Source organism: Pogona vitticeps, chromosome 9 (genome assembly GCF_051106095.1).
Source record: "Pogona vitticeps strain Pit_001003342236 chromosome 9, PviZW2.1, whole genome shotgun sequence".
Taxonomy (NCBI): Eukaryota; Metazoa; Chordata; class Lepidosauria; order Squamata; family Agamidae; genus Pogona; species Pogona vitticeps.
In genome coordinates, this window is record NC_135791.1 from 20,625,521 (window position 1) to 20,652,566 (window position 27,046).

At 43.3% G+C, this 27,046-nt stretch overlaps 2 protein-coding genes across 2 annotated transcripts in view; one reads left to right on the forward strand and one right to left on the reverse strand.

Moving 5' to 3' along the window:
- Positions 1-1,558: 1,558 nt before the first annotated feature.
- GPR33 (G protein-coupled receptor 33) lies at positions 1,559-5,572 on the reverse strand. The gene is made up of 2 exons (XM_020807482.3): positions 5,480-5,572; positions 1,559-2,922 (listed from the first exon to the last, which is right to left on the reverse strand). The coding sequence occupies exon 2, from the start codon at positions 2,914-2,916 to the stop codon at positions 1,870-1,872; it is 1,047 nt and encodes a 348-aa protein (XP_020663141.3). The 5' UTR covers positions 2,917-2,922; positions 5,480-5,572; the 3' UTR covers positions 1,559-1,869.
- A 9,403-nt stretch (positions 5,573-14,975) lies between these two features.
- Positions 14,976-27,046, forward strand: part of LOC110086509 (sialic acid-binding Ig-like lectin 12) — a 35,531-nt gene continuing 23,460 nt past the window's right edge. Inside the window, exons 1-5 of the mRNA XM_078379976.1 lie at positions 14,976-15,120; positions 19,000-19,129; positions 19,857-20,237; positions 23,261-23,345; positions 25,131-25,260. Of these exons, the coding sequence (XP_078236102.1) occupies positions 15,094-15,120; positions 19,000-19,129; positions 19,857-20,237; positions 23,261-23,345; positions 25,131-25,260 (753 nt within the window). The 5' untranslated portion in view covers positions 14,976-15,093. The remainder of the gene's footprint in view (positions 15,121-18,999; positions 19,130-19,856; positions 20,238-23,260; positions 23,346-25,130; positions 25,261-27,046) is intronic.

Below are 27,046 nucleotides of genomic sequence, written 5' to 3' on the forward strand. Positions count from 1 at the left end.
GGTTGGAAGCTCAGTTCTCCATTTTGTCTCATGGGAGAAGGGCCAGCTTGTGTAGCCTTTTGCAAGCTGCAGAGTCTGAGAAGTACATCCAGGAGAACAGAACAATAAACCACTCCTGTCTGTTCTCTGCCTAGAAAGTCATGGAAAGAGTCTCTATAAGTCAGAATCAACTTGACAGAACACTGTTGTTGTTCTTACTGGTATTCCAAGCTAAGTGAAAAGAGTCCAATTCAGTAACTACTGTATGTCCAAAAGTTCTTGAGAACTCTGGCTAATAGCCTTTGCACCATCTTGATTCTTGAAGTCTGGAATCCCTTCTCCCTTCCCCTTCTCAAGACCCCATGTTCTGTCATCTTTGAAGAGAACTTAGGAAAGTTGGTTTCCTTCTCCCTCCCCCTCCACATTCCTCAGTGTACCACCCATTTGGTGATCTTGATCCGAATGTGTAAAATTGGCTGGTCTCAGACTGTTCTCCTATACGCCATAGCACTGAAGGGGGGGGGGAGAAAAGCTCCCCAAGCATGCAAGATAATTTTGTGAGAAAAGACAGAAAGACATGTCACACACAGAGGTGATGTGTGAAAACCACTTCCTCGTCTTTATTTGTAACTTAGGGTCTATGAGTTGCTGCGTGTCTCCCATTTCTTGTCCTCTATGGGCAGGACAACATGGTGTATTTACTTCCATATGTCCTGACATTCTTCTAAACACCTGTGTCTTCTAACATCCCACTTTCCCCTCTTTCCTGCTTCATTCTCACCGCAAAGTGAAGTAGGGCAGGCTGAAAAGCAGAGGCTTATGCAAGATTTCCTGGTGCTGGTTGTTGTGGGGGTTTTCGGGCTCTTTGGCCATGTTCTGAAGGTTGTTCTTCCAACATTTCACCAGTCTCTGTGGCCGGCATCTTCAGAGGACAGGAGTCAGAACACTGTCTATGCTCCTGGTGCCTTCTGTGCTTTAATTTTGGGCTTGAACCTTGTGGGAGGCTTGATTTAGAAAAACAGAGTGAGGGTGTGAATACACATGGATTTGTTCCACTGGTCTGCTCTAGGGTTGGGCTGGTTCACTGCTTTTCCCAACAACCACACGATGGAAGTGCCAGCATGAACCAGCCCATCCCCAGAACATTCATACCTGCACATTTTTTGCCTCCCCATCAAGAACTCTTCTTTTGCAGGTGGGATCACTCCATTTGGTTTGATTCCAATTTGCGTGATCACTGGAATCAAACCAAAGCAGCTGCCTGCCTGTCCTTTTGGTGAAGCTGCTAAATGATCTTGAGATACGGGAAGCTTCCACTTGGCTCTCCTTTGAAGGACAAGGGAGACAGTTTTGCATCTGGTTTTAATTCTTGCTAATGTATCAGTGATGCTTTGAAAGGTTTTTTTTAAGCCCCATCAAAGTATTCCTGATGTGATATGTCAGCTGTGTTCACCAAAACAAGCCCCCTCCAGCTCCATTGTTCTATGATATAATTGCATAACTAAAGTTTTATAGGACAAAAATGAAAATGTGTGCTCTCTTATTCTGCCTTTGTCCTCTACTGGTCTTGAGTTTAAAATTTTTATTTATTTATTTAAAATATCTTTACCCCACCTTTATCAAAAGAGAGCCAAGGGGACTGCCATCATTAGAAGACAATATGTAAAGCTTAAGACAGTGAGTATACACATACTAAAAAAAGAGTCAAACAAATATCACACTAAAACATGGTAAAAAGGAAATTTCCAGTAAATATAGGGAGCTATATTTTCAAGATGCACGTTGGCCCAAAGTTGCTTTTTTATAAGACATGGCAGATCATTCTCTGGAGACACCTTCACATTGAGAAACTCTTCTAGCACATGTCCATCTTCAATGGATTGGACTCCATTAAGAAACACAATGGTGAACTTCCTCACTAGGATTGATATTGCCTTCAGGGATGATGGAAGCATCTGCGAAACCTTTTTGAAGCAGCACAAGGACAGATGTCTTGAAGACCTGCTGGAATTTTTCTCCAACAAAAAGATACAGAACGGGAGTAAAACAGAAGTTGAGGCAGACGCCAATGATAGACATTAGCTGCAGGATCTTCACCATTTGTTCAGATGCCTGAAATACCAGTGAAGCTTGTGAGAGATGGTATGGAAACCAGCAGATGAAGAACGATGCCACAGCAGCTGTGAGGACTTTGAAGGGCTTCCCAGTTCTTGTTAACTTTTTCTTCTTCATTTTCCAACCGATAGAATAATAGCAACCCGCTATGATGAAGAGAGGAATTGCGAAAGCCAACAGAACCCGAACAACAAAGAAAACCAAATGAACACGATTCCTGAAGGCCTGCATTTCAACTGCCTCCCAGTTATTGGATAAGGCATAATTGTTGACACACTGAATCTTGCCCTCAGTTGTCTCTTGAGTCTCTCGAAAAAATAGGTAAGGGGCGCTCAAGGCAAAGGAAACCAGCCATGTTCCTGTGATCAGTTTCTGTGCTCGAGATATTGTGCGATTGTGCTGGGACCAGATAGGGTGGCAGGTGAGCAGGTAGCGGTCCAGACTGACGATGGTGAGAAGGAAGACTGTGGTGAACATTCCTAGAGAACTCGAGAAGTTGAGAACCTTACACAGAGCTTTGCCAAAAGCCCAGTGTGAACCAAGAAGGATGTAGGCGACAAAGAAAGGCATGTAGGAAGAAGAGATCAAATGAATAAGAATCAGATGGAGAAACCAGAGAGTATTGATTGTCCTTTTCATCTTCACCCCTAGTACCCAGAGGAAGAGCCCATTCACTGTTGTTCCTACTAGGAAGGAAACTGACACAAAGCAGGCAATGAAGAGGTTCAGTGGCTTTATGGCTGCAGGAAAGTGGCTGGTGCTGACATTCATTCCTCTAACTGAGGAATTCCCCAGAAGGACGGACATGTTACTGGTGTCCATGAAGACCTGGAGGAAGATGGAAAAGATGAGATCTTAGTCTTCAATACCTCCTGCGTTGCAGAAGTGAGCAGCTTTGGATGATCTAAGGGCCTCTTGTCCATTCCCAAACTTACCAAATCGCGGGTCGGACTAGCCCAACAATGACCAAAACTATAAAAATCAAAAGAAACATTGTTAGAAGACCACTTTCAGCACCATTTTTGAAGGTTCGAGGTTTTGTCTTACAACGAACACTGCAGAACCTGTATGGCAATACGTTCTTCAACAGTTCCTAGTAGTAGATCTTCATTCCTCCAAGGAAATGGCATCCACGTTGCCATTTCATCTTTAGAATCCTCTCATGGAGTCCAAAAGATTCATCTCCCCCACTGCATCTCTCAATCTTTTTGGAAATATGTCATACAGTTGCCAGCACACACCCCTTCTGTTGACCACCCAAATGTAGGTGTTGTTAAATGAAAGGAGATAGAGAAAGACAGAGATAGAGAGAGTCAGGGACAAAGAAACAACACACCGCCTTTTGGGTCTTGTGATGTTAATCTTTTGGGATTGGACTTGCTCGTCCACAGAAATGGAAGCTACTGGCTCTGATGTCACAGAGCAGCAAATCTGCTCTGAACTTTATAGGAGCTATTCAAGGTCCTGAACCTGATAGGTAGAATAGGTTCAGGATCTTGTCTGTCTCTGAAAGCTGAGAGATTCAGGGTTCCTTTTGTGAAAGCAAGCAGAACACTCTCTCCACATTCCATATGTAAAGCATAGGCCACAAGAAATGGAAACTCACTGATGGCTAACGAATGAATGAGTTACTTGAACAGAGATCCTTTCCTCTCTTACTTCGAACAGATAGGGTATTCCACATCTAACCGCTAGGCATGAGGTTTTTGGAATATATATTCCCTACTTCATCCCAAGCTCATCAAATTTGGTTGATCCGCTATTTTTAGCCCTAAGAAAATAGGAGACACCATGTCAGGAGCGCTGTGAAACCTGTTTCCAGAACAATAAATATGCATTAATGCTCACACTAAAACATACACATGAAACTCTTTGTGACCTCTACCTATGCCCATCCTGGCTTTTTTCAAGCCACTTGCCTAGAAGTGCAGGGATATGGAAGTTCATTTCACATTTGGCTCAGAATTCAGGGCGGAAATGTGTGAAATGAAATCACAAAAGGATTGTTTATTATAGGGAGAAATGAAATATCTCTCATCACAACTTCCTCCCCCCCATTCCTAAAATGAAATTTTGAAAAAAAATATTTGCACACAGTCCTGCTCATGCCCAGGCCAGCAGGAGGCCCCTCTGAAATGGGGTAAGTCCCCTGTCTTGCTCCGCCCGCAAGTTACCTTCATATGACCCTATTTCCATGACTGGTGTGAAGTTTGAGACTCAGATCTTTTGGATTTATTTTCCTTTATGTAAGAGAGAAATGAAAACAAATGGATCAGTATCTTATTGCTAGTCCCACCTAGAGGAGGCCCATCGGCTCAGGAAGTTTACAATTCAGCAAATGATACAATGGGTCCATTGCTTCAGCTAGCAACAGGATCTTGACCATTGTAACCCCTTGGCATTAGAGAACATAGCAGAGACAAATAGACACTCCTATAGCAGGTGGCCACTTCAGCAACTAGGTTCAATAGTAGGGTAGCTACTGTAGTGATCAGCTTTTCCTCTGGTAGGTAAAGGTAAAGGTTGCCCTTGATATTTAGTCCAGTTGTGCCCGACTCTAGGGCGCAGTGCCCATCCCCGTTTCCAAGCCATACAGCCACCATTTGTCCGAAGATAATCCTCTGTGGTCACGTGGCCAGCACGACTAGACACAGAACGCTGTTTCCTTCCCACTGAGGTGGTACCTATTTATCTATTTGCATTTTTACATGCTTTCAAACTGCTAGGTTGGCAGGAGCTGGGACAAGAGAGGGAGCTCCCTCCATCGCGTGGATTCGATTTTACGACTGCTGGTCTTCTGACCCTGCAGCACACAAAGGCTTCTGCGGTTTAACCCGCAGCACTCCTCCAGCAAGGCTGCTGTAAATTCGTCAGAAACCATTTAAGGAACTGTTTGTTTTCTCCTTTCTCTGTCCAAGCCTCCATGGTTCTAAAACGTTTCCTACCTTCTCCTCAAAGTAGGGTTATGCCATTGTGAAAAGTGAGCTTACGATACTTTTTTCTGCAAGACCCTGAAAAAAGATAGACATTTGAGCCGCAGACCGAGGAAAGAAGAGGAAGAAAATGAATGGAATGGTGGAAAAAAGTAGAGAAACTGAGAAAAAAGAGAAAAAAGGAACACATGATACCCCACTGGTTTTTAGCAATATAACCCTGGAAGCTTGGCCATATTAATCTCTCAAGTCCATTTCCCTTTGAGGTATGAAATCTAAGAATGCTAAGAGCTCCGGATCCCATAGTAGTTAAATATTTGTCCCACCTTTCTCTCTCTTATCCCATAAGACCACAACTGCAGAAATTAGGATGATAACCTCAGGCAGCTAGCTCTCAAATCCTGCTTCTCCCTCACCCGGCCCTTTTGATTCTTCAGCTATGGTTTACTCACTTGGTGATTTTAGTTGACTTGTTCAGAAACGGTGGTCCACAAAGTTGTCTATGGTGCCACTCAGCATTCAGGAGAGAAAAGATGAAACTGGAACCTCACAATCATAGGTTTTCTGTAAAAACCACTTCCCTATTTCCAGCTTTAATCACCCAAGCACCTCTTGGCGTGCTCTGGCCAAGCGCTGCTTGGTTTATTTGAGTATTAATGAGTCACACATGTTTCCTGTATTTTTTCTAATGCTCTCAAGGTGGAGAAGATCTATCTACTCATCGCTGTTTCGTGGTCACAACAACCCTTTGAGGGAAGTCAGAACTGTAGAGGGAGAGAGGGTGACGGCCTCAAAGTCAATCCATGAGATTCATGATGGAGGACTCTTCCAGAGAGAGCATTTTCATCCTTCAATATCAAGCACTCATCATAGCGGAAATACCCCTGAAAGCATTTCCACTATCTTTTTTGTTTGTTTGTTGTTTTGTATCATTTTCCCCCATGGGTTCCCAGATTAACTTTCAGGGCTCCAGCGGAAAGCTCTCCGTTCTCAAGAAAGCTCACTGAAGTGGATGTGGGAGTGATGGAATCAATCTCCTCCCGGAAAGCTTACCAGCTAGCAGATTAGCACTACACACAAACTTTGGTAGCCCCTCTGAACAAATAACCGCACAACTGCAGACCAACTCCTGGTCCCTATGATGGGCATCATTACTGACATCCTGAAGCCTGCCTTTCTTCCTGTTTGGAATATTCTGGAAAATCTGAGAGAAAATACTCAAGGTTGGAAAACAAGCTATATTTCCGAGGTTACCGATGCATCAGCCTGTTTCTAGTTTCAGTCATTTTTCCATGTACTCCTTTGGATCCTTGCTGTTTTGTTAATCATTGATCTCCCTCAACAGATGGGAAACTCTGACATCCGAGCATTCAGCCTGGAGGCAGGAGGTGCAGCATGGCCTCTCCCAATTTGAAGAGACCCTTGTCCAGCAGGCTGAGGCAAAGAGGCAGTCCTGAAAGCAGCAAAATCAGGGAGCTGGACAGGGGACAGATGGTATTTGTCTTCAGTGTGGAAGGGATGGTCACTCTTGAATTGGCCTTCTCACCCACACTAGATGCTGTTCCAAGTCCTCCATACAGAGCATGTTACCATCGTCTCTTGAGACTGAAGGATGCCTAGCCATAACAATCTCTTTAAAATAAACTCTGCAATACACACGGAGAGAGAGAGAGAGAGAGAGAGAGAGAGAGAGAGAGATTCCAGTGTCAGTAATGAACCTGCTTGACATTTTAGTCTGAACTTCAGAGCTAGTGAAATGCTGAATCTAGTCTGAGGATAGGGTTCAACAGCTCTGCTAGTTCCAACCTGGATAAAACCCAGAGTAGATTCACTACTTTAATGTGGCAGGGAGGGAGAGACAATGAACTAACTCTCCCTTCCCTTTGGCCAGATCCTGTTATAGCTGGAGTTTTATTTCTGTACTCTTGCTGCAAGAAAAACGGCAAAGTTTCTCATGCTACTTTAACAACCAATGCCTTTATTATGTCTTATGAGTTTTCAAATCCCTTTTCTTTCACTTGCAGCAAGATCCCCCCCCCCCCGGGAAATCTCATGGGGTTTCTTAGATTTTTGTTCTCCTTTCTTTCTTTTGGCTTGTCCACATTGGCTTATACATACAATATATGGATTGCACGATTCAGATTGGAAAAAGACCTTTTCTCCATTAAGGGCTGCCGTGCACCTTTCTGGCTCAGTGGTAGAACATGCATTCTTTTTGGCATGCTCATTAGCTGGGTAATTGGAGCCTCCAGTACCTGCAGATTCCAAGGGACCATTTGAGAGAGAAATGGTGGGGAAAATGGAAGGAAAACAGGGAGGAGGGAAGGGAGAAAATGCAACAGGACTGACAGAGGGAGAGAGGAGCAATGTTTAAAAAGAAGCTTCCCCTGACCCTTTGAAGATGATCAGGGGAAGTGCTTAATTGACAGCTGATCATGCTACAAGATGTTTGTTGTTTGGATGGGATGACCAACCCAAATATCACAACCTCAAGAGACCCTTTGTAGCCTGATCCACCCCATGCCAAAATGACCACTCTTGACAAGCTTACTCTGCTTTAAAGAAACACCAGTCTGTAGAGAACTGTTTTGATGCCAGAATAAAATAAGTTTTTTTTTCTGGCACACAATTTACTGGAATGTGCATCAGACTGCACAGGATTTGACAGTTTCTTCCACAACACTTCAGCACAAAAGAAGCAATCAGAAATAAATGGCGGGGGTGGGGGACCAAAACCTATGTCTCATTTTTGTTTGAAGCCAAGAAATCTTGATGCTCTAAAAGGGAAGTCTCAACTTGGTGAAACTTAGGAAATAGCTGAGGTAAGAAAAATTTTTTTTAGTATAATTCATTTCCCTGTTTTGTGCAGAGCACAACAGCCCACTGTTCACCTAGATTACGATTTAGCAGTGGTGTTCAGCACACAAAGGAGATTCATTTCTGCATCTGTCTTGACACGATTTCCTGTAATACACTTCCTGTATTACTCCTTTTACGAACACAGCAGGGCAGGTGCATTGGTACAGAGATTCTGGATGGTTTGAAACAAGACAGCCCTCATACCAAGGGGTAAGCTTGTTCATCTCATAATTGGGGATTCACTAACAAAGGTCAAGAACTTTGAAGCACTTTCATTTTTAAAAAGCTCACAGGAAGATCAAAAGAGGAAAGGCTACAGTTCTGTGTAAGTTGATTTGTTAAGTTGGCAGAGTTTGGGAAAGTTACTTTTGGACTACAAGTTCCAGAATCCTCAAGTCAGTAGGGTCAGTGGTCATGTTGGCTATGAAAGTCTCAGACTTATAACTAAAAGAAACTTTTTTTTCAGCTTTGGGAGATGTTTGATTCATGTGCATTATTATCTGAGAAATATTTAGGATTGCAGGATGTTATTGCAATTAATTTTGGCCTAGACTAGACTTTTCGGCTTGTGCATTTCTCTCCAACAAAGTGTTATTTTTGACATATAAAACCCTAAATGGGCTTGAACAGCTCTAGGGCAAAAAGGACTCTGTCTCCATTTATGAACCTGTCTGGATGTTCAGATCATCAGGAGAGGCCTTTTTTTTTCAGTCCCACCATCCTCACTGGTGTATTTGGTGAAGACATGGGAAAGGGCCTTCTCTGTCGCTGTCCCCAGACTGTGGAACTCCCTCCCACTGGAGGGCAGCCTGGCCCCATCTTTGCTGTCCTTCTGCTAGCGGGCAAAGACCTTTCTCTTCAAACAGGCTTCCTTCCTTCCTTCTGTCCATCATCAGCTCCTTCCTTCCTTCCTTCTCAGTTCATTTTTTGTTTCCTTCAGCTGTTTTTCTCCATTCATTGTAGGAAGGCCTTTCCATTTGGTGCTATCAGACACGGTAACCTGGTCCTGCAGGCTCAAGAGGCCAGCTTAAAAAATAGCACTCGTCACAAGATACGTAGCTGTGAATTTTAACTTGATCCAAATGACAAGCTGAGCCAGAAATCTATGATCCCTCTTGTTATTAAGAACTTCAAGGGAGCAGAAGTAAATTATGGTATTCTGACACAGACCAATTTATTAGAAGTTAGGTAGCTTGCAGGCAATGACAATGACCGTTCAGAATACAAATCATGGAGATCTGTGCAAGCAGATTTCTTCCAAATTATTTATAATATCCACTGTCAGGTTCCCAAACAAGTTAAGAGATAGAAAATTAGAAGTGAGAAAATTACTTCTTCTCCATCATTTACAAACAAGATTCATGGGCTAGTTTCATGTGACAAATGCAGCGGGCGAAGAGTATTTCTCTCTATGTCCTCTACACACACACTTGGGAAGCCAGCAAAGGAGTTAATCAAGTACAGTGGTGCCTCGCTAGACAGTTACCCCACATGACAGTTTTTTTGCTAGACTGACTTTTTGCGATCGTTATAGCGATTCGCAAAACACAGATTCCTATGGGGGAATTTCGCTGGACAATGTTTGGTCCCTGCTTCGCAAACCAATTTTCACTAGACAACCATTTTGACAGCTCCCTTCGCGCTTGCAAAACAGGTGTTTTCAGGACCTAAGCTTCGCAAGACAGCGATTTAAACAGCTGATCGGCAGTTCGCAAAGTGGCTTTCCTACGGCCGATCTTCACTAGACAACGACGATTCTTCCCCATTGGAACGCATTAAACAGGTTTCAATGCATTCCAATGGGGGAAATGCTTTCCGTTAGACAATGATTTCGCTAAACAGCAATTTCAGTGGAACAGATTATCATCGTCTAGCGAGGCACCACTGTAGAAGATCATGTATTGCATTTGGCCTTCCTTTTTGTTTCCTGTTTCCCATGTGTAAGGTTGGATAAGGCATTTGGGCAATAAGGAAATCTGTTCTAATGACCTTGCCTACATGAGGCCTTATGGTGTGACAGTTTATCTTTTCAATGCACTGATTAAATTCATTTGGAAAAGCTTCATTGGAAGCTCACCATTTACACAGCTATGAACATGAGCTGGCACAGGTGGGCAAAAGTGACTGACAGCTTGTGAATAATCCATTTCATATACCAACAAGTAGACTTAGGATGTACTTGCACAGGGAGATATATCACCATTGTAAGCTTATGGAACGCTCTTGTACAATCTGTTTCACAGTGATCACATGACACGTGGAAAACACACTCAGACCAACCCTGATCCATGCCCAAGCTGGACCTTGAAGTTAGGCTAGAGAGATTCCCTGGCAGACAGAAGGAGATCGCTCCCATTAAAATGACCCTTTCCAGGGCCACCAACTGTGTCCCTTTGCAGCTGTTGGGTTGCACCCTTATTCTTGGAAGTCCAGTATCCAGCTGTGTATTTTGGTGCTGAGCATCAAAAGAATCAGGATTTTCCCCCCTCCCCATAATTCATCTGTGATCTCTTGAAAAAAAACTACACCAGGGAGCTTCTCAGCCTTCCAGTTCAGAATTTGTGATGCCAAGGGGGAGAAGAATTTGCAGGCCACCTGGCAGGGAGGACAGCTTTAGAAGGAAAAAGAGCAGGACTGATTTTAGCAAGATCTAGCAAAGGTATGCCACTGATCCTGCCTTAAATATGGACCTTTCTGTCTTCTAGCAGCACATCCCTGTGCAAAGTGAAGGTACCTGCAGATCTGCAGAACAAACACATTTTAGGAGAAAGATGCTGGGAAGCAATTAAGATGGCGTTTTCTACTTAAATACCATAAATCTTTCAGCAACTGGACACCAAAGTATGATATTCTGCAAACATGGGATAGATTAAGTAATAGCATTTTCTCCACAATGAGAAAGACATGTTTTCTATAAGCTTTCCATTCAATAAATTCTATTTCTATAAATGCATTTCTCCAGCACGGAAGCATGTGTTCCTCATGTAATTAGCATGATAGTTGCGAGCACTTTAACTACCACTCATAGAGAATTAGACCTGCCAAATTTCAGACAGAGTGGACCAATGGGGCACATTGAGGAAGACTGGAGATTTGTTATTATCTTGTCAGTGTGAGAGCCCTTTCAGCTGCTCTCTCATTGTGAACATACATACAGAAACTTTGAGGAATTAAATCCATTTTCAAGGGAAGGTACTACTGTATATAATGGGTATTTTTTAATTTGCAAAGCAAGCCATTTCTTCAAAAACTGGTGGGAAAAACTAGAACGAAGATGCTACCCTAGTTTCTCTTCTATATTTCGGTTTTTACATTCAGAGTCTTCAAGATGAAGCATTTGATGTTGTTCTCCCCCCTCCTCAATTTGTGCTGTTTGGGGTAAAGGTAAAGGTAAAGGTTCCCCTTGACAATTTTTTGTCCAGTCATGTCCGACTCTAGGGAGCGGTGCTCATCCCCGTTTCCAAGCCATAGAGCCAGCGTTTGTCCGGAGACAATCATCCGTGGTCACATGGCCAGTGCGACTTAGACACGGAATGCTGTTACCTTCCCACCGAGGTGGTCCCTATTTATCTACTTGCATTTGCATGCTTTCGAACCACTAGGTTGGCGGGAGCTGGGACAAGCAACGGGAGCTCACTCCATTGCATGGATTCGATCCTATGACTGCTTGGTCTTCTGACCCTGCAGGACAGGCTTCTGCGGTTTAGCCCGCAGTGCTACCACGTTCCTTGGTGGTTTGGGGTACTGAATGTGAATTTCCTCCTCCAGTGTTGGAGTGGATGAGATAAAATCATATCCTATGCTTCGCTGTCATAAAGCACCACTTATTCATTGGATCCAGAGCTTGCACAGGTTCATACAGATGGCTAATCTGAGGTCAAAAGTGCTTGGTAGTGAAGCTGGTGAAACAACAGCACCAAGGAAGTATACGCCGCTTCTTTTCTTCCTTTGATTACTTCATTTCCTCTACATCTCCACTTTTGGGTGGGTTGATTACAAAAGGGCTTACTGTAGCACTATATTCCTTTTTTAAAAAAATAACATTTTCATGTCATATTTTTCATTGACTGATATGTTTAATTGGCTTTCTTGTATTGTAATTATGTGTTGTGAATTTATTTAAAGTGTTATGTGCTGTTTTATTATGCTGGGAACTGCTCAGAGTGGCCTCAGTAGTTAGATGGGTGGTATAGAAATTCATTCATTCATTCATTCATTCATTCATTCATTCATTCATTCATTCATTCATTCATTCATTCATTCATTCATTCAGTTTTTGGATGCATGCCATGTAGTGCCAGGAGTCTTTTCATTCACTAGTTCGTTTGTTAGCCATCTTCTGATGGGGAAGGGCAGTGCTATAGAATTAAGCCCTTCCCCCAGTATAAAACAAAACCAAGAGTTTGGGGAAGGACAAAAGGTATGGGATAAAAATACTGTTCGAAGTGAGACAAGAGGAATGTCATCAAGATGCTGGAGGAACTGGCAGCCATTGCCCCCCCAGCCCCGGAATAATGACGCGAGACAACCATATGGATTTGAATATGGGCCACACTTTATTTAATAAATTCAATAAATAATTGCCAATTATTATAACAAGAAATGGGGGCCTGCTGTAGTGCGGAAACAGGATATGTCGTGGGTATTAAAATACCCCTTAAGGATGCCATTGGGCGAGTCCCCGGCCCCAGGTTCCTGCTGGCTTAGTGACAGCAAGAACCCGGCTGGCCGCTAACAAACACCCCAGACCTCCAGACATCTTTAATTGATGACTGTTGGTCCAGAAGTGGCCCAGCGCATCTTCCCCACACCGGCCCTGTAATCGCACGATCCGCAGAGCCGAGAGGTCAGATGCGCTGTTGGCTAGCTTGAATTACACATGGGACACACCGAGACAACCTGTTTTTCCGCACTACCCGCCAGTGTGACCAAATAAACCACCAAAATGCCAACAACCCTTTTACTAGTGTGGGATAGGCGAAAAATCCCCCCAGCCAAAAGCCAATCAGGCTGAAGGTCAAAAATTCCTATCCGGCTCCAAAACGGCAACCACAAAAGTCACACTAGGATTAGGGAGGGCGGGTGGGTGCCCGAACAGGAAAGAGGGCGAGTAGAGGGGAGCGCTCACTTAAATAAACGCGCTCCCCCTCCCATCATGCACACGTGGCTCCCAACGGTCTCGCGCCATCCGGGGACGTTGGGGCAATGACCAGCCGCACCGTTCCAGGGCACAAGCGCCCGTCTGGCGGCTAAACCATTCGGTTCATCCTCACTTACATTTCTTGTCTTCAACGTTGGAGGAGGTGAAAAAGAGAAGGTGGCAAAACACCATGGAATCTTCTGATTCTGGCAAATTTCCCCAAAAAACCATAATCGCTGCCCCTCACAGACAAATTAGTAACAGGGTGAAAGAGAAACAGAAACTTTTCCGGAAAGATGATGGCCTTCTAGTGCATTTAAAAGGTGGACTTCTTGGTTTCCTGTTGTATTGATTCACAGTGTTCCTCTGTGTATTTGGAACACACAATACCTTCCATGATTTCTTTGGGTTATGAAAAAAATAACTTCAATTTTCAGGATACATCTCGGAATAGCACCTCTCTGTCCCATTCCATTGTACTCTTCAAGGTCATACTTTATACTTGTCTTAAAAGAAGTATGTGTTTGAGATGTATATTTATTGAGATGAAATGTTATACACTGCAATCATTAGTTTTAGACTGCAAAATTAATAAAAAAGAAAGAAAAAGTTATTCGGGGAATTTTCATTCAGGCCCATCCTTAACAAGGAACATGGGGATAAACATCTGATCCCAAAGAGAGGCAGATTTTTCCAGAATGTTCCAGGAATGTAGTCCATCTGCAATGCAATTCAGAACATCTTGTCAATAGCTCAGTGGTTTGGGTACTGTACCTGGCCAGAGATTGAGAGTTCAATTCCCAACTATGCCTAACAGGGAGAAGAGTCAGCCTGTGTGGCCTTGGGCAAGCTGCACAGTGCCAGGGAGTCCCCCCCCATCCCCCAACGAAGGAGAGAATGGTAAACCACTTCTGAGTAATCATATCTCTATCTAGTGGAGCCTGGAGAAAAGGTAAAGGTAAAGGTAAAGGTTCCCCTTGACAATTTTTTGTCCAGTCGTGTTCGACTCTAGGGGGCGGTGCTCATCCCCGTTTCCAAGCCATAGAGCCAGCGGTTTTGTCTGGAGACAATCTTCCGTGGTCACATAGCCAGTGCGACTTAGACACGGAATGCTGCTACCTTCCCACCAAGGTGGTCCCTATTTATCTACTTGCATTTGCATGCTTTCGAACCGCTAGGTTGGCAGGAGCTGGGACAAGCGACGGGCGCTCACTCCATCGCATGGATTCGATCTTACGACTGCTGGTCTTCTGACCCTGTGGCACAGGCTTCTGCGGTTTAGCCCGCAGCGCCACCACGTCCCTTAAATGAATGAATGAATGAATCCTGGAGAAGGTCACCATAAGTCAGAATCTACTTGACAGCACACAATTATTAGACAAGTATCTATTTGCAAAGCAAACACTGTCAAAAAACGAGTGTGATGAATTAACATTGAGTGCTGTAGTAATAATTAATTTTCTAGACAGGTGGATTGAGCTCTTCCAGGAGCAACTTTTTGCACACTCTTAATTTCAATGGCATGTGTCAATGTAGGTCACCTTGGCTCATATTATTTCTTCCACCCTCAACTCTGTTTGGCATTTACACCTTCCCTTACCAATACACAGAAATAAATTGGCAGGCACTGCTCGAGCTGTTGCGACATTTCCCTATGGCGGTCAATCGCATTCACACCAAAATGTATGCAGGTCCATGGGAATTCATGGACTGGCCAGCTGGAATGGAATGTGCTCAGAGGATGCAGAAGTCAAAGGGAGAACTTGTTTCTCACAAGATACGATGGAACAACCCTGTTCCCTTTTCCTCCATTTTCAGCCTTCCACTGGAAAGTGTGCCATTTGAGGGAAATTGAGGGAAAGAGGCTCAATTTAAAGCAAACAGGATGGAAAGCTTAGGGGTTTAAGCTGGAAAATGTGGTAACGCTTCAAGTCCTGCCCCAAGAAACACACAAAACCACATTTTACACAAACCACTTCCCGTCTCTTCCGTTTTTCTTACGTCCGTACTTATAGTTTGTGGCAGCAGCACTCTGAAAAATCAGATCACAGCTGAGAACTAGAGTCAATGCACGATTCAATAACATGGAGGGAGGTAAGTACTCCTAGAATTTGGGTGGAAGCTGCCTCTGACAGTTTATTTGCTCCCTGAACAAATTCATTTGCGGGGAAATTCATCAGATGCAATTTTCGCAATGTTGCTACTCTACTCTAGACAGAACTACGTTGTTTAAGTCTCCATTAAAGGCGTAGAAACTCTTTAATGTAAAAAGCAGCAGGCCGGTGGAGGGCAGGAGTGTGGGTTGGGAAGCAAGCCAGCAGAGAGGAGGGTTGTGGTCAAAATGTTATATTTAATTAAGTTCATGTAAATATTTTCCAGAGTTAGCAATTTTTTAAAAAAAATAAATATTCAGATTGGAAGAATGAGGGATTAAAAAAAATCAAATATGAGAGAAAATAAAACTGAAAGAACTGTCCATCCAGAGAACCAAACCTTTGAGGTTTTTTTAACCCATGTAATCAAGGAGGATGTTCACCAGGTGCAGTTTCCACCACATTACCACTCCAGTTTGGACAATGTTGCATTATTTAAGTTTCATTACGAGTGGAAAACTCTGCTTACCTGCAAGACAGCAGACCTCCTTGTGGGGGAGGGGATGACTGAACAAAGGTATTTTATGTGACAAGAAAGTGCTTTATAGTTCTCTTCATGCTGAGAATCAAGATGTTATTCTGTCCCTTCATTTTCCTTATGGGGCGGTCCTACGGCTGAAATCTTGTGGCTCTGAGTAACAAAACGTGTAACATTCAGTTGTTCCTAGGCAGCAGTTAAGGAGATGACTTGTCAATTACCAGCTAAGAATGACTGCATGTTTTGCCTTTTGCCTTCTGCATGTGTAACAAAGCAACAGGATTTCAGGGTCTGGATGAGTGACATCCGAACCATCCTATCATTATCACCCTTGCTCATCTTTTGCAGACTCAATGTGTTTGCTTCCTTTACTGAGTTAATCTGTCTCCAATCTGGTGTTCTTCATCTCCAACAGCCTTCGACGTTTCCCAGCGTTATTGTCTTTTCTTCTTTCCATGTACCAAAGTATAATGGCCTTGACTTCTTCATGTTCAGTCTTAAGAGAGGCTTCATTCTACCTAGCACTGACTTACTGTATTTTCCATGTATAAGTCTATACTTTTGTCTAAAATCTTTAGACTAAAAATTGAGGGTTGTCTTATACACAGAAGTAAGCTGAGGAGAAAAAAACAAGTGGAGGGGAAAGCAGGGATCAAAGTGATCCTGCACGGCTTTGATCCCTGCTTTCCCCTCTATTTGCCAAGCCTTAGCAAAAGGAAAGCAGGGATCAAAGTGCTGCAGGAGCACTTTGATCCCTGCTTTCCCCTCTGCTTGCTAATTCCCATGGGGCTTAGCAAAAGGAGGAGGGAAGGATCAAAGCAATTCCGTGACTGTATAAGGGGGGAAAGAATCAAAATGATTGTGCAGTTGTGGAATTGCTTTGATCCCTTTTCCCCTCCTTTTGCTAAGCCACACAGAGCTTAGCACAAAGGGAGAAAGCATGGATCAAAGCATTCCTATAGCACTGGTCCTTTTTACCCTACATTTGCTAAGCCCCACTTAGATTTCTTAATTTTAGGTTAGAAAAATGGTGGGCGTCTTATACATGGGGGCGTTTTATACACAGAAAAATAAGGTATTTGTCTTTCTAATAGTCTATGGTATCTATGAAGCTCTCCTCCAACCCATGTTTCAAAGGAATCTACTCTTTTTCTGTCTACTTTCTTTGCTGCCCAGCCTTTATATGCACACATGGTAATCAGGAATACCACAGTATGGGTAATCTTGGTCTTGGTCTCCAAAGCTAAAGATAGCTGTTGATTCAAGGCACTACAAGGGGATGAGAATTCAGTTTCTGTCCATTTTTAAAAAGAGTTTCTTGAAAACTCACAAATTTCTTCATATGAATGTAGCCGAGAACAAAACTGGCCAATTTTCCCTTGAACATGTTCTTGCCCAAGGTAACTTTGGCCAAAATACATGGGTCTTGGAGTCACCCCAACCCAGGTTGAAGGGTAAGAGTAAGGGCCAAGATAACTGGATTATTTATGCCTGAAGACCCACCCTAACGGCAGAGTTTGAAAAAGTTGAGGGGGCTTTAACTACAATTCCCAACATCCCCCATTAAGTACGGTCTTGTTGGGTGGTGGATAATGTAAGCTGAAGTCCAAAATGTAACTTTCCCAAGCGTTGCCTAGCAGCATCACTTTGACTTGGAATCTGTGTGCAAAGCTATGATCATGCAATTTAATGACGACCGTTTGCAAGGGTAGGGACACGTCATGACCACTTCTGCTTTTCCCGGTGAATCACTTTCTCCTTTTTAAAACCTCTGAGTTGTTTTTCTCCCAATATGGGAAGACCCAAGTACATAGGCCCAAAGACCCTGGAAGGTTTTCTTCCATCCCCAATAAATTACATTAATCCTTAATCCATCACTGGGCAGGATCCAGTAGGAGTGGATCAATCTGTGGGTTTCATTTTCTCTTACATCCCAATTAGTGATGGGCACAAACTGGAACAATGGCTTGTTGTTATTGTTTAGTCGTTAAGTCATGTTCAACTCTTTGTGACCCCACGGACCAGAGCACACCAGGCCCTCCTGTCTTCCACTGCCTCCCAGAGTTGGGTCAAATTCATGCTGGTCGCTTCAGTGACACTGTCTGACCATCTCGTCCTCTGTCGTCCCCTTCTCCTCTTGCCCTCACACTTTCCCAACATCAGGGTCTTTTCCAAGGAGTCTTCTCTTCTCATGAGATGGCCAAAGTATTGGAGCCTCAGCTTCAGGATCTGTCCTTCCAGTGAGCACTCAGGGTTGATTTCCTTCAAAATGGATAGGTTTGTTCTCCTTGCGGTCCAGGGAACTCTCAAGAGTCTCCTCCAGCACCACAATTCAAAAGCATCAATTCTTCAGCAGTCAGCCTTCTTTATGGTCCAGCTCTCACTTCCGTACATCACTACAGAAAAAAGCATAGCTCTGACTCTTTGGAATTTTGTTGGCAAGGTGATGTCTCTGCTTTTTAAGATGCTGTTGAGGTTTCTCATCGCTTTCCTCCCAAGAAGCACATGTCTTTTAATTTTATGGCTGCTGTCACCATCTGCATCTGGCAGTTTGTGATAATTTGTAGTTCATTCGCGTCCACAAACCACAAACCACGAACCAAGCTGAGCTTTTTTAAAAAAATAAATAAATAAACTGGTTCATGGTTTGTTCAGTTCAGACCCATGTCTAAATGATGAAGGTCTTTCTGTGTTGCTCAAAACTACACCGAAAGCCCTCCTTCACAGGCCCTAGCAGTGAGCTTACGGGTCCCCTTCCACTACTGTGCTGTCCAGCCGAGAAGTACCATAGGCTTTCTGGGGCCCTCCTCTTGCCCCAGTACTTCCTGGGAGGCTTAGGGTATTGTGAGAAAGGGAGGAAGAGGCTCAGAGTGAGTATGGAAGGTGCCAGGGCCCGTGAAGGGGGCATTTCGGGGGAGGGATGTGGTGAAACGAAACATGAATGATGAAAAATATCGGTGTTTCGTTTGACTTTGTGAAAGCGCCTTTCCTTGAAGCACCTATGAAATGAACCATGAACCAGCCCAGTTCATGGGGTTATTGTTGTTGTTGGGGGGGGGGGGGGTTGGTTCATCATGGTTTGTCCTGTGCCCATCTTTCATCCCAATGTTGGCCCTGATTCATGGCTAACAAACACAACTAAATAGTCAGGAACTAAAATTCAGAGTTTTAATAGCAGCCAAAGTTCTCTGCTTGGATAAGTGATTCTGACCATTTGGTTTTCTCCCGTGTTTAATTTTTTTTAAAAAATGATTCCTTCTGGCCCATTTTCCGTAATTCTGCAGGAAAGGAGCTTCTTTCTATTTTCGTGCTTTCCTTTTGCCTCTCGGTCCAGTTTTTTAGGCTGCTGCAAGTGATGACAGAGCTGCAGAGAAAGTGAAATTTCAGGAAAACAGGCGAAGACATGAGAAGATGAGTCATTCCCTTGAAGTCTTTGCACTCAGACTAGTTATGACCTGCCTACTATGGAAGGGTAAGGAGGAGAGAGATGTGGATGAGAAATTCAAATTCAGACTTGATATTAAGAAAGATATGGATTCCCTGTGATGTACATATTTTCCTTTCAAGGATAGAATTTCCTTAAAGATACATGTCTCAGCAAACAGGCTTGCAGGTTGAGCTTGTGTTTACCTTTCAGTGACCAATCAGAAAACAAAGCATTGCTAAATTCAAGATGCAGTGGTAAAGAAAATGCATGCTGTGCTAAGCAAATGTCCTTTGTCCCTTGAAGGAACATTGCTTCTAAATACATGCTAAATCTCCTGCCCAGCTTGACTGACAGAATTGTTTAGCCAGTCATTTACAGGCAGGGGGAGCCCGAGACATTTTCCTGCCTAAATTGAAGGACAAATTTGTCCCTCCCTCCCAATTCAATTGACAGAAACTATAGGTGAACCAACTGTTGAGATTTAATTCTAATCAGGGGATTCGAGAGTGACCTCTACCAAATCACAAGCTAGAAGGAGGGTTAAGAATGCAGAACGTGGATACAAAATGCTTACCTGTGTTCTCCGAAAAAGGGGAAAGAGCTGTAGATTCAAGCAGGTAAAAATGTAAGACTGACTTTGTTGTATCCCAGCATCTGCCAAAACTTCTACCTTACGCCTAACGGTTGGGCCGGTTTGCAGGAATGAGTTGGGGAAATGAAGATGATGTTCTCTACTTCTTGAGTTGACCTCCTCACTTTCTCTTCCACGCAGAGGTGCGAGGTCAGTCCGATGCGTATATCCTCGATGCCCCGAATGTGGTCACAGTACAGGAAGGACTCTGTGTCATAATTCCCTGTACCTTTGCATATCCAGCATCGCCCGAAAGTAGCCCCTCTGAATTATATGGGTACTGGTATGCGACAGGCAGCCGAAGCTACAGAGACCCATCTGTGGCCACCAACGATGAGAAGAAAGAAGTAGCAGATTATACTCGGCATCGCTTTCATCTTTCTGAAGGACTGGAACAAGGAGATTGTTCGCTCATCATAACGGAGGCCCGAAAGGGTGACGAAAGGCCTTATTTTTTCAGAGTGGAGAAAGGCAAAATAAAATATAGTTACGTTATGACCCAGCCATCTCTGAGAGTCACAAGTGAGTGCCTGGAAGTACAGTATGTCTGGCTTTATCTTCTGGACGTGTGTCTGGCTTTATCTTCGGGTGATACATATTCCTGGCGAATCGAACCGTTTTCCAACAGTTTTCATTTTAAATGGCTTCATTTGCTATTGGTGCTCTGACCATCAGCGGCACGGAAGTCTGGCCCATGCAAACTTGATATTCTTGGCATATAAATTGTCGCTTGATTTGACCCTAAGGTCCAAAATCATAAAATGAAATAAATTCCCCCTTCCCACCTTGCTGGATGAAGTTACGGGAGTTTCGTGATATTTTTTGGCACTTTTTTGTGGAAACTTGTTGGAAATCGGTTTTGTGGAAAAGAAAAAAAAAACCTTTTCAGTTGTTGCAGAAAACTATTTTGTGTGGAAAAGAAAGTACCTTGGACAAGAATAAGGCTTTAAAGGCAAAATACCTTTTTGTGCAAAATAGCTGGGGAGGTTTTTTTGCACAAATTGCATAGCTCTGTGTCTGCCACCCCCCAAAAGTCTCAAACTTAATCAATCAATCAATCAATCAATCAATCAATCAATCAATCAGTCAGTCAGTCAGTCAATTTTATTTGCTACTGCTGATTTTTTTAAAAGCCTGTTTTTGTTTTGTTGTGTTTTTTTTCCATGTGTGTGGGTTGCATTCTTCGTTAATTCATACCCACGAATGCTACGAATGCCCAGTGTCAAACCAGCCCTGTTACAGCTGAATGGAACCAAGAGCTGATGAAAGTACAATGGCACCACTTTCATTTTCTCTTTTAACTGCCTGGGTTCTAATCTATTTGTTGAGTCAATCTATTTCTAGATTACCCTTCCACAGAAAAGCTTTTTCCAGGGTGATTTACATCTTAAAGCCAAAGCCCCATTTAAATAGTTTCACAATCCCTTGAAACAGCAAGTTAAAGGTTGATAAGTATTAATATAGTATTTCATAGACTTAAAAAAAAGCTGCATAACTTAGGGGGTTAGGCATCGGGCTGCAGGGCCAGAGATTTCGGGTTCAATTCCTTCCTGTGCCTCTTGAATCAAACCGCCAGCCTAGGTGGCCTTGGGCAAGCGGTACAGTCCCAGGGCACCCCAGAAGAAGGGAATGTCAGACCAGTTCTGAATCGTCTCTACCTGGCCAATATTGCAAAATAGGTTGCCATAAGTCATAACTGAGTTGACAGCACATGATGATGATGATGATGATGATGATGATGATGTATTTATTTATTTATTTATTTTTGATGTAAATATATTACACATTTCTCCATTGATTACTCTGTGGTTTGTATACATTTCTCAGCTTGGCAAACTTGCTGTGTCCACCCATTGGTAGGAAATGGACAGATGGATAAACACACACTCTTTAGTGATAGCTCCACATACTAAGAAGTTAGTTGTTTAATTCAACTGACTGATTAAAATCAAATACAAGCAATCACACTTATTCAGAAGAACTGGGACATACAGTTATAGAAAAGTTAATACAGATTCAATCCCCAAATATCTTGTACGAGCACAGCATAATTGGCTTAATTCATTTGAAAGCTTAGCTAATGAAAAGTTCTTTTTATTTCCTAGGAATCAGTTGTTCCCCGATCACAATTTCTAAAGTACTGGCAATAATTAATGAATATCTGCAATTTTCTCATTCCAGTGAGAAAGTTATCTTGATGGGTTCAGACACCCCATTTAAAAACTGTCTGCCTTTGTACATTTTTAAAGTTCCAACCTGGGAGCTAAAAAAGCCAGTTCTTTAAAAATAAAGTTGGCAACATCGGGGGGGGGATATATTCTGCACAGAAAACTATGTATTTCACACAACATATGATGTTTTCAGCACAACACAAAAGGTTTTCGTACAACACCCACCAAGAAATATTTTTACACACATACACAAACATGCAATACAAAAAAAAAAAAAAAACTAGAAATGATTCTCCTCATTTCATCCAGTGGAGACGCATATTCCGAAACGTTTTGTTCTCATGTACATGAACGAAACAAGTGCAGATTTACATCTCTTTATATGAGTAGTAAATTAATTGGGGGAAGTATAGGAAATGTGGTGGCGCTGTGGGTTAAACCGTGGAAGCCTCTGTGTTGCAAGGTCAGAAGACCAGCTGTCGTAAGATCGAATCCATGCGACGGAGTGAGCGCCCGTCACTTGTCCCAGCTCCTGCCAACCTAGCAGTTCTAAAGCATATAAATGCAAGTACAGTGGTGCCTCGCATAGCGAGGTTAATCCGTTCCGGATTAACCTTCGCTATGCGAAAACATCGCTAAACGGTAATAAAAAAGCCATAGAAACACATTGAACTTTGTTCAATGCGTTCCTATGGCTTGAAAACTCACTGTTAAGCGATGTTGTCCCATAGCGCCGCCATTTTCGCGCCCTCGGTAAGCGAGGGCAGGGCGCAAAAATGCAGCGCGGACCTTCCGGCGGCCATTTTGGAACCGCCGATCAGCTCTTCTCCCGGCTTCGTTATGCGATATTCGCTAAGCGAAACGCTTAGCGAATATCGCAAAGCGAAAAACCTCCATAGGGGCCATCGCTGAGCGAATGCTCCAGCGATGGCCCAGAGCGCCTCGTTAAGCGATTTCATCGCTCAGCGAGGCGCTCATTAAGCGAGGCACCACTGTAGATAAATAGTTATGACCACGGTGGGAAGGTCACGGCATTCCGTGTCTAGTCGTGCTGGCCACGTGACCACGGAAACTGTCTATGGACAAACGCTGGCTCTATGGCTTGGAGATGGGGATGAGCACAGCACCCTAAAGTCGGACACGACCGGACTAAATGTCAAGGGGAACCTTTATCTTTACCTAAATGAATTGGGGGAAGTATAGGAAATGTGATAGAATAGCCCAAATCCTGGTACCCTGCCCTCTAGTCAAGCTTTAATGTCAGCTTCGTTCTTTGGCAGGGTACACTTAAAGGGGATGTTAAGAAAGCAGGCATTGGGTCGTCTTTGCTGTTAATGCTGATTCTATTTTCTTACTCCTCTGCCACCCTTACAGAAGCAGTCGACCAAGAGAAACACGCAGTGCTGTCTCTGTGTCCAAGCACTGCCATTCCTCTCTTTTTGAGCCTCCTCTTGATCAAGTAAGTGGTTCTTGTTCTGGCTTTGTCAGTATTGATCCTAAGGGCCCATTTGGCTGGAAAGCAAAATAAAAAAGAAGGGAAAGTAGCAACTCAGTGGGACTTCCAGCAAAATCTGGTGATGTGTCATGTCCTCTTTTCAGATAGCTCAATGGCTTAGGCCTCTGACTGTGGAGTCAGAGTTTGGGAGTTCGATTCCCCGCTGTGCCTCCTTGACAGGGGCTGGATTTGATGATCCAGAGGGTCCCTTCGAGCTCTGCAGTTCTAAGATAAGATTCTAAGACATTCCATTTTAAGGTTCTGCATAAATCTCCAGATCTAATCGGCAGGCCAGTTTGGGACTGCCAGATGTATCCTGATTGAGCCTGGAGGTATTTATATCCTGCCCCATTCAGTTTCTGCCCTAGATCCAAATGAATTCGTACATTTATATTGTCCTCCCTTGGAAAACCAAAAGGGGTCTTTCTATTTTGCTTTTGATCCATTTAAAAAAATTGTAAATTCAATCCAGAACTGGATCTGGCTATTTTTCAGACAAGTCAACTGAATCAAGGTGATTGAATTAGTTATTTGAACCTCACTTTTCATTCCATGTTTACTTTCTCGAAATGGGTGCTTCGTACATCTTTGTACGAAGCACAGGACCACAGGTGGTGCTGAGTTCCATCTTTCTCCCCTCAGGCCAGCTGGTCCACTTACCAGACTCTGCATGCTGCTGGGGTCCTTTTTTGGCAGCAACACTCCAATCCAGGCAGGAGCCCAGCCAATCTTTCCCCGACTCCGCAGGCAGCCAACCACTCTGGTGAGAAGGCGGGATGGGTAGCCTCCCTGCATAGCCAATGAGTGGATGGCTGCCTGGGGAGGCAGGGAAATGCTGGCTGGGTTCCTGCCTGGATCTCTACTACCTCCCTTTCTCTTTCCCCTTCCCAACCCTGGAGTGTGTAACACTTAACAAGCTGAGCCATTATTTGGGTTTTTGAATTAATTTCCTCCTTTCTTTGGATTGTTTTGCTTTTGAAGATCCTTTTGGCAAACAAAGGCATATTCCCAAAATGGCTGCTACTTTCTATAAGTCATCATGAGAAGTACATTGGAGGACAAGTAGATCTAATAGAAGTTACTTTTTTGGACTGTAACTCTCAGAACCTCATAGCCAGCAAGGCTACTGATCAGACTGCCTGCTCAGCAGCATCTTATTCTCTGAAATTTTAGGGCCAACGCTTGAGACTTGGGGGTGGGACCTTATGATGTAAGAAGAGGTGTAGCTTTGTGAGGCCTCAGAGGCTGGCCTTTCAGCAGCCATTTCATACTTGTGAAGTAAATTACATACAGTCAATGTGCTGCAGACTCTATAATGAGTTTAAAGACTTATGTGTGAATTCCAGCAGCTGCTTTTCTAGATCTTGCGAGAGTTTGAAGATGAGAAAAGTGCTTCTGAGCATGTTGAAATGGCATGGCCCGAAACCAGGAGAATTAACTCCAAAAATCTGACTTTCCAGGCTGGGCAGCATTGCATTTCCTGAGATTTCAAAGCCTGAAGTCTAGAAAATGGAGTTCACAATATGAATTAGCAGATGTGAGACCCAGAGGCCATCATTTGAGAACCTTAACATTGGGAGATTCTGGGAGTTATAGTCCAAAAATAAACTTTTCCAAACAACAGGGAACCTTTGTTCTGATACCCATTAGTGCTTCTTGTGTCTAAATTCAAACATGCCTTTCCGCTCTTCGGTGCCGTTTTACCACTTGAAAGGCTAACGGTTCTCTTCCATCAACATTTGCTTCCAGAGTCTTGTTTTGCTTCTTGTTCTTCTTTTTGAGCTTTTGGCATTTCAATGGGAGGACCGCACTGCTCCACAAAAGAATTGCAAAGGGTCAGCAGCTGGATCTACTGCATCTCTTTTGCCCAGGACTCAGATACAGATAGAGACAGATGGCCACTCCTGGATTTCAACAGGCCCAGGGCGGAAAAGTCCATCAAACCCTGTGAAAACTCTACAGCAGACATTTGCAACTTTTAGTCTTGCATGATCAACTTTACCCTTTACCTCTAGATCCAACTACCAAAGACAGTTATGCAATACCACTTCAGGAAAATGGACATGGTTTCTGGACAAGGAAATGCTTCTCATCCAACACACAACTCAAGGATTTTATTTTTAGTATCAGAAATGGAGTTTGCATGGACATCTTTTTATGCGCAAAGCTATTTCTGGGGCCCCTCTTGAAACTTTCTTGATTTCTGTTGGCTAATTTAGCAGAAATGAAAGATACTTTCATTGCTGCCTATTTCAAATCCACTGGGAGTAAAAAAATCCTTCATTAATATACTGCAAATCACTCTGAGGTCTACATTCTGCCTGCCATGGTGTTTATGTTAAATACAAACCTGCATCTGAGTTATTGTGTATTAGGATGTCTAATACAAGCTTTATTTTCTAGATTGGTCAGTAGAGTATCTCTAGAACTAACACTCAGATGCATAGCTAGATTGACTAATTTAAAACTTCACAGCTTACAAACAATTGATGACTATTTGCTGGAAATCATATGTACCAGTAGAATCCATTCTACTACCAGTAGATTCCTACCTCTGCCTTAAGACTCACTTACAACATCACCAGTTTGTAAGCGGATGAGCAGTTACTCCAGGAAAATAAATGAGCATGCCGGCAGCTGAGTCATGGACCTCCTAGTGCTGGCATGATGCTTGTCAGGCTACCTTCCAAAAGACAGTCCTCTCTCCTAATGTGTTTTTATCATCGGTAAATATATTTTTACTCTAGCTCAGCTTTGTTCTGCTATTTTACCATTTCAAATATATGAATGCATTAAGGCTTGGGCTTTGCTCCCATGTTGATATTCTGACTTCTACTGCCAAAACACTGTTGTGGATTTGCACCATCATCGTAACGTATTCTTGAAGACTTTCACAGCTGGAATCTGATGGTTTCTGTGAGTTTTTTGGGCTCTTTGGCCGTGTTCTGAAGGTTGCTCTTCAACAGAGCACAGACAGCATTCTGACTCCTGTCCTCTGAAGATGCCGGCCACAGAGACTGGTGAAACGTTAGGAAGAACAACCTTCAGAACACGGTCAAAGAGCCCAAAAAACCCACAGCAACCATCATCGGAATGGTTTAAATTAGGGTGGCAAATTGCTGCAAATTACTAAGTTGTGGTGCATGTTCCTCATCATGTCTAAATCATGCAACCTGGCATGTAATTGCAAATGCAAGTTGCATTGGCATAAGTGTAATAGAGTAAACTGCAACAGCTTGTTAGCTAAAAATTGTTGCTGCAGTTTACTACACTTATGCCAACATAAATTGACAACAGGATTCTTGCCTCTGTAAAAGATGCTCAAATCTTATTATTGGACTTTGAGCATCTTTTAATTCTTTTGCAAATAGCTCTGACTATGATTTTAATAGAAAAGCAGGGCATCAGTAACAGACAAAACTATTGTTGAGTTTATTGTGAGTCATGAATCACAATTATGGATTAGAATTAGAGATGGGCTTGAACCACAGATCTGGCAGGATTTTTTTTTTTTAGCACTAGACAGGTGTTCGGCACTTTCCAGCCCCATCTCCTCTGGCAGGTGCCCCTTGGCTTCCCTGCCCTGCCTCCTCTGTTTGCTGCCTCTAAGTGGGGGTGCCTGCCAGAGGAGGCGGAGGTGGGAAGTGCTGAACACCTGTTCAGCC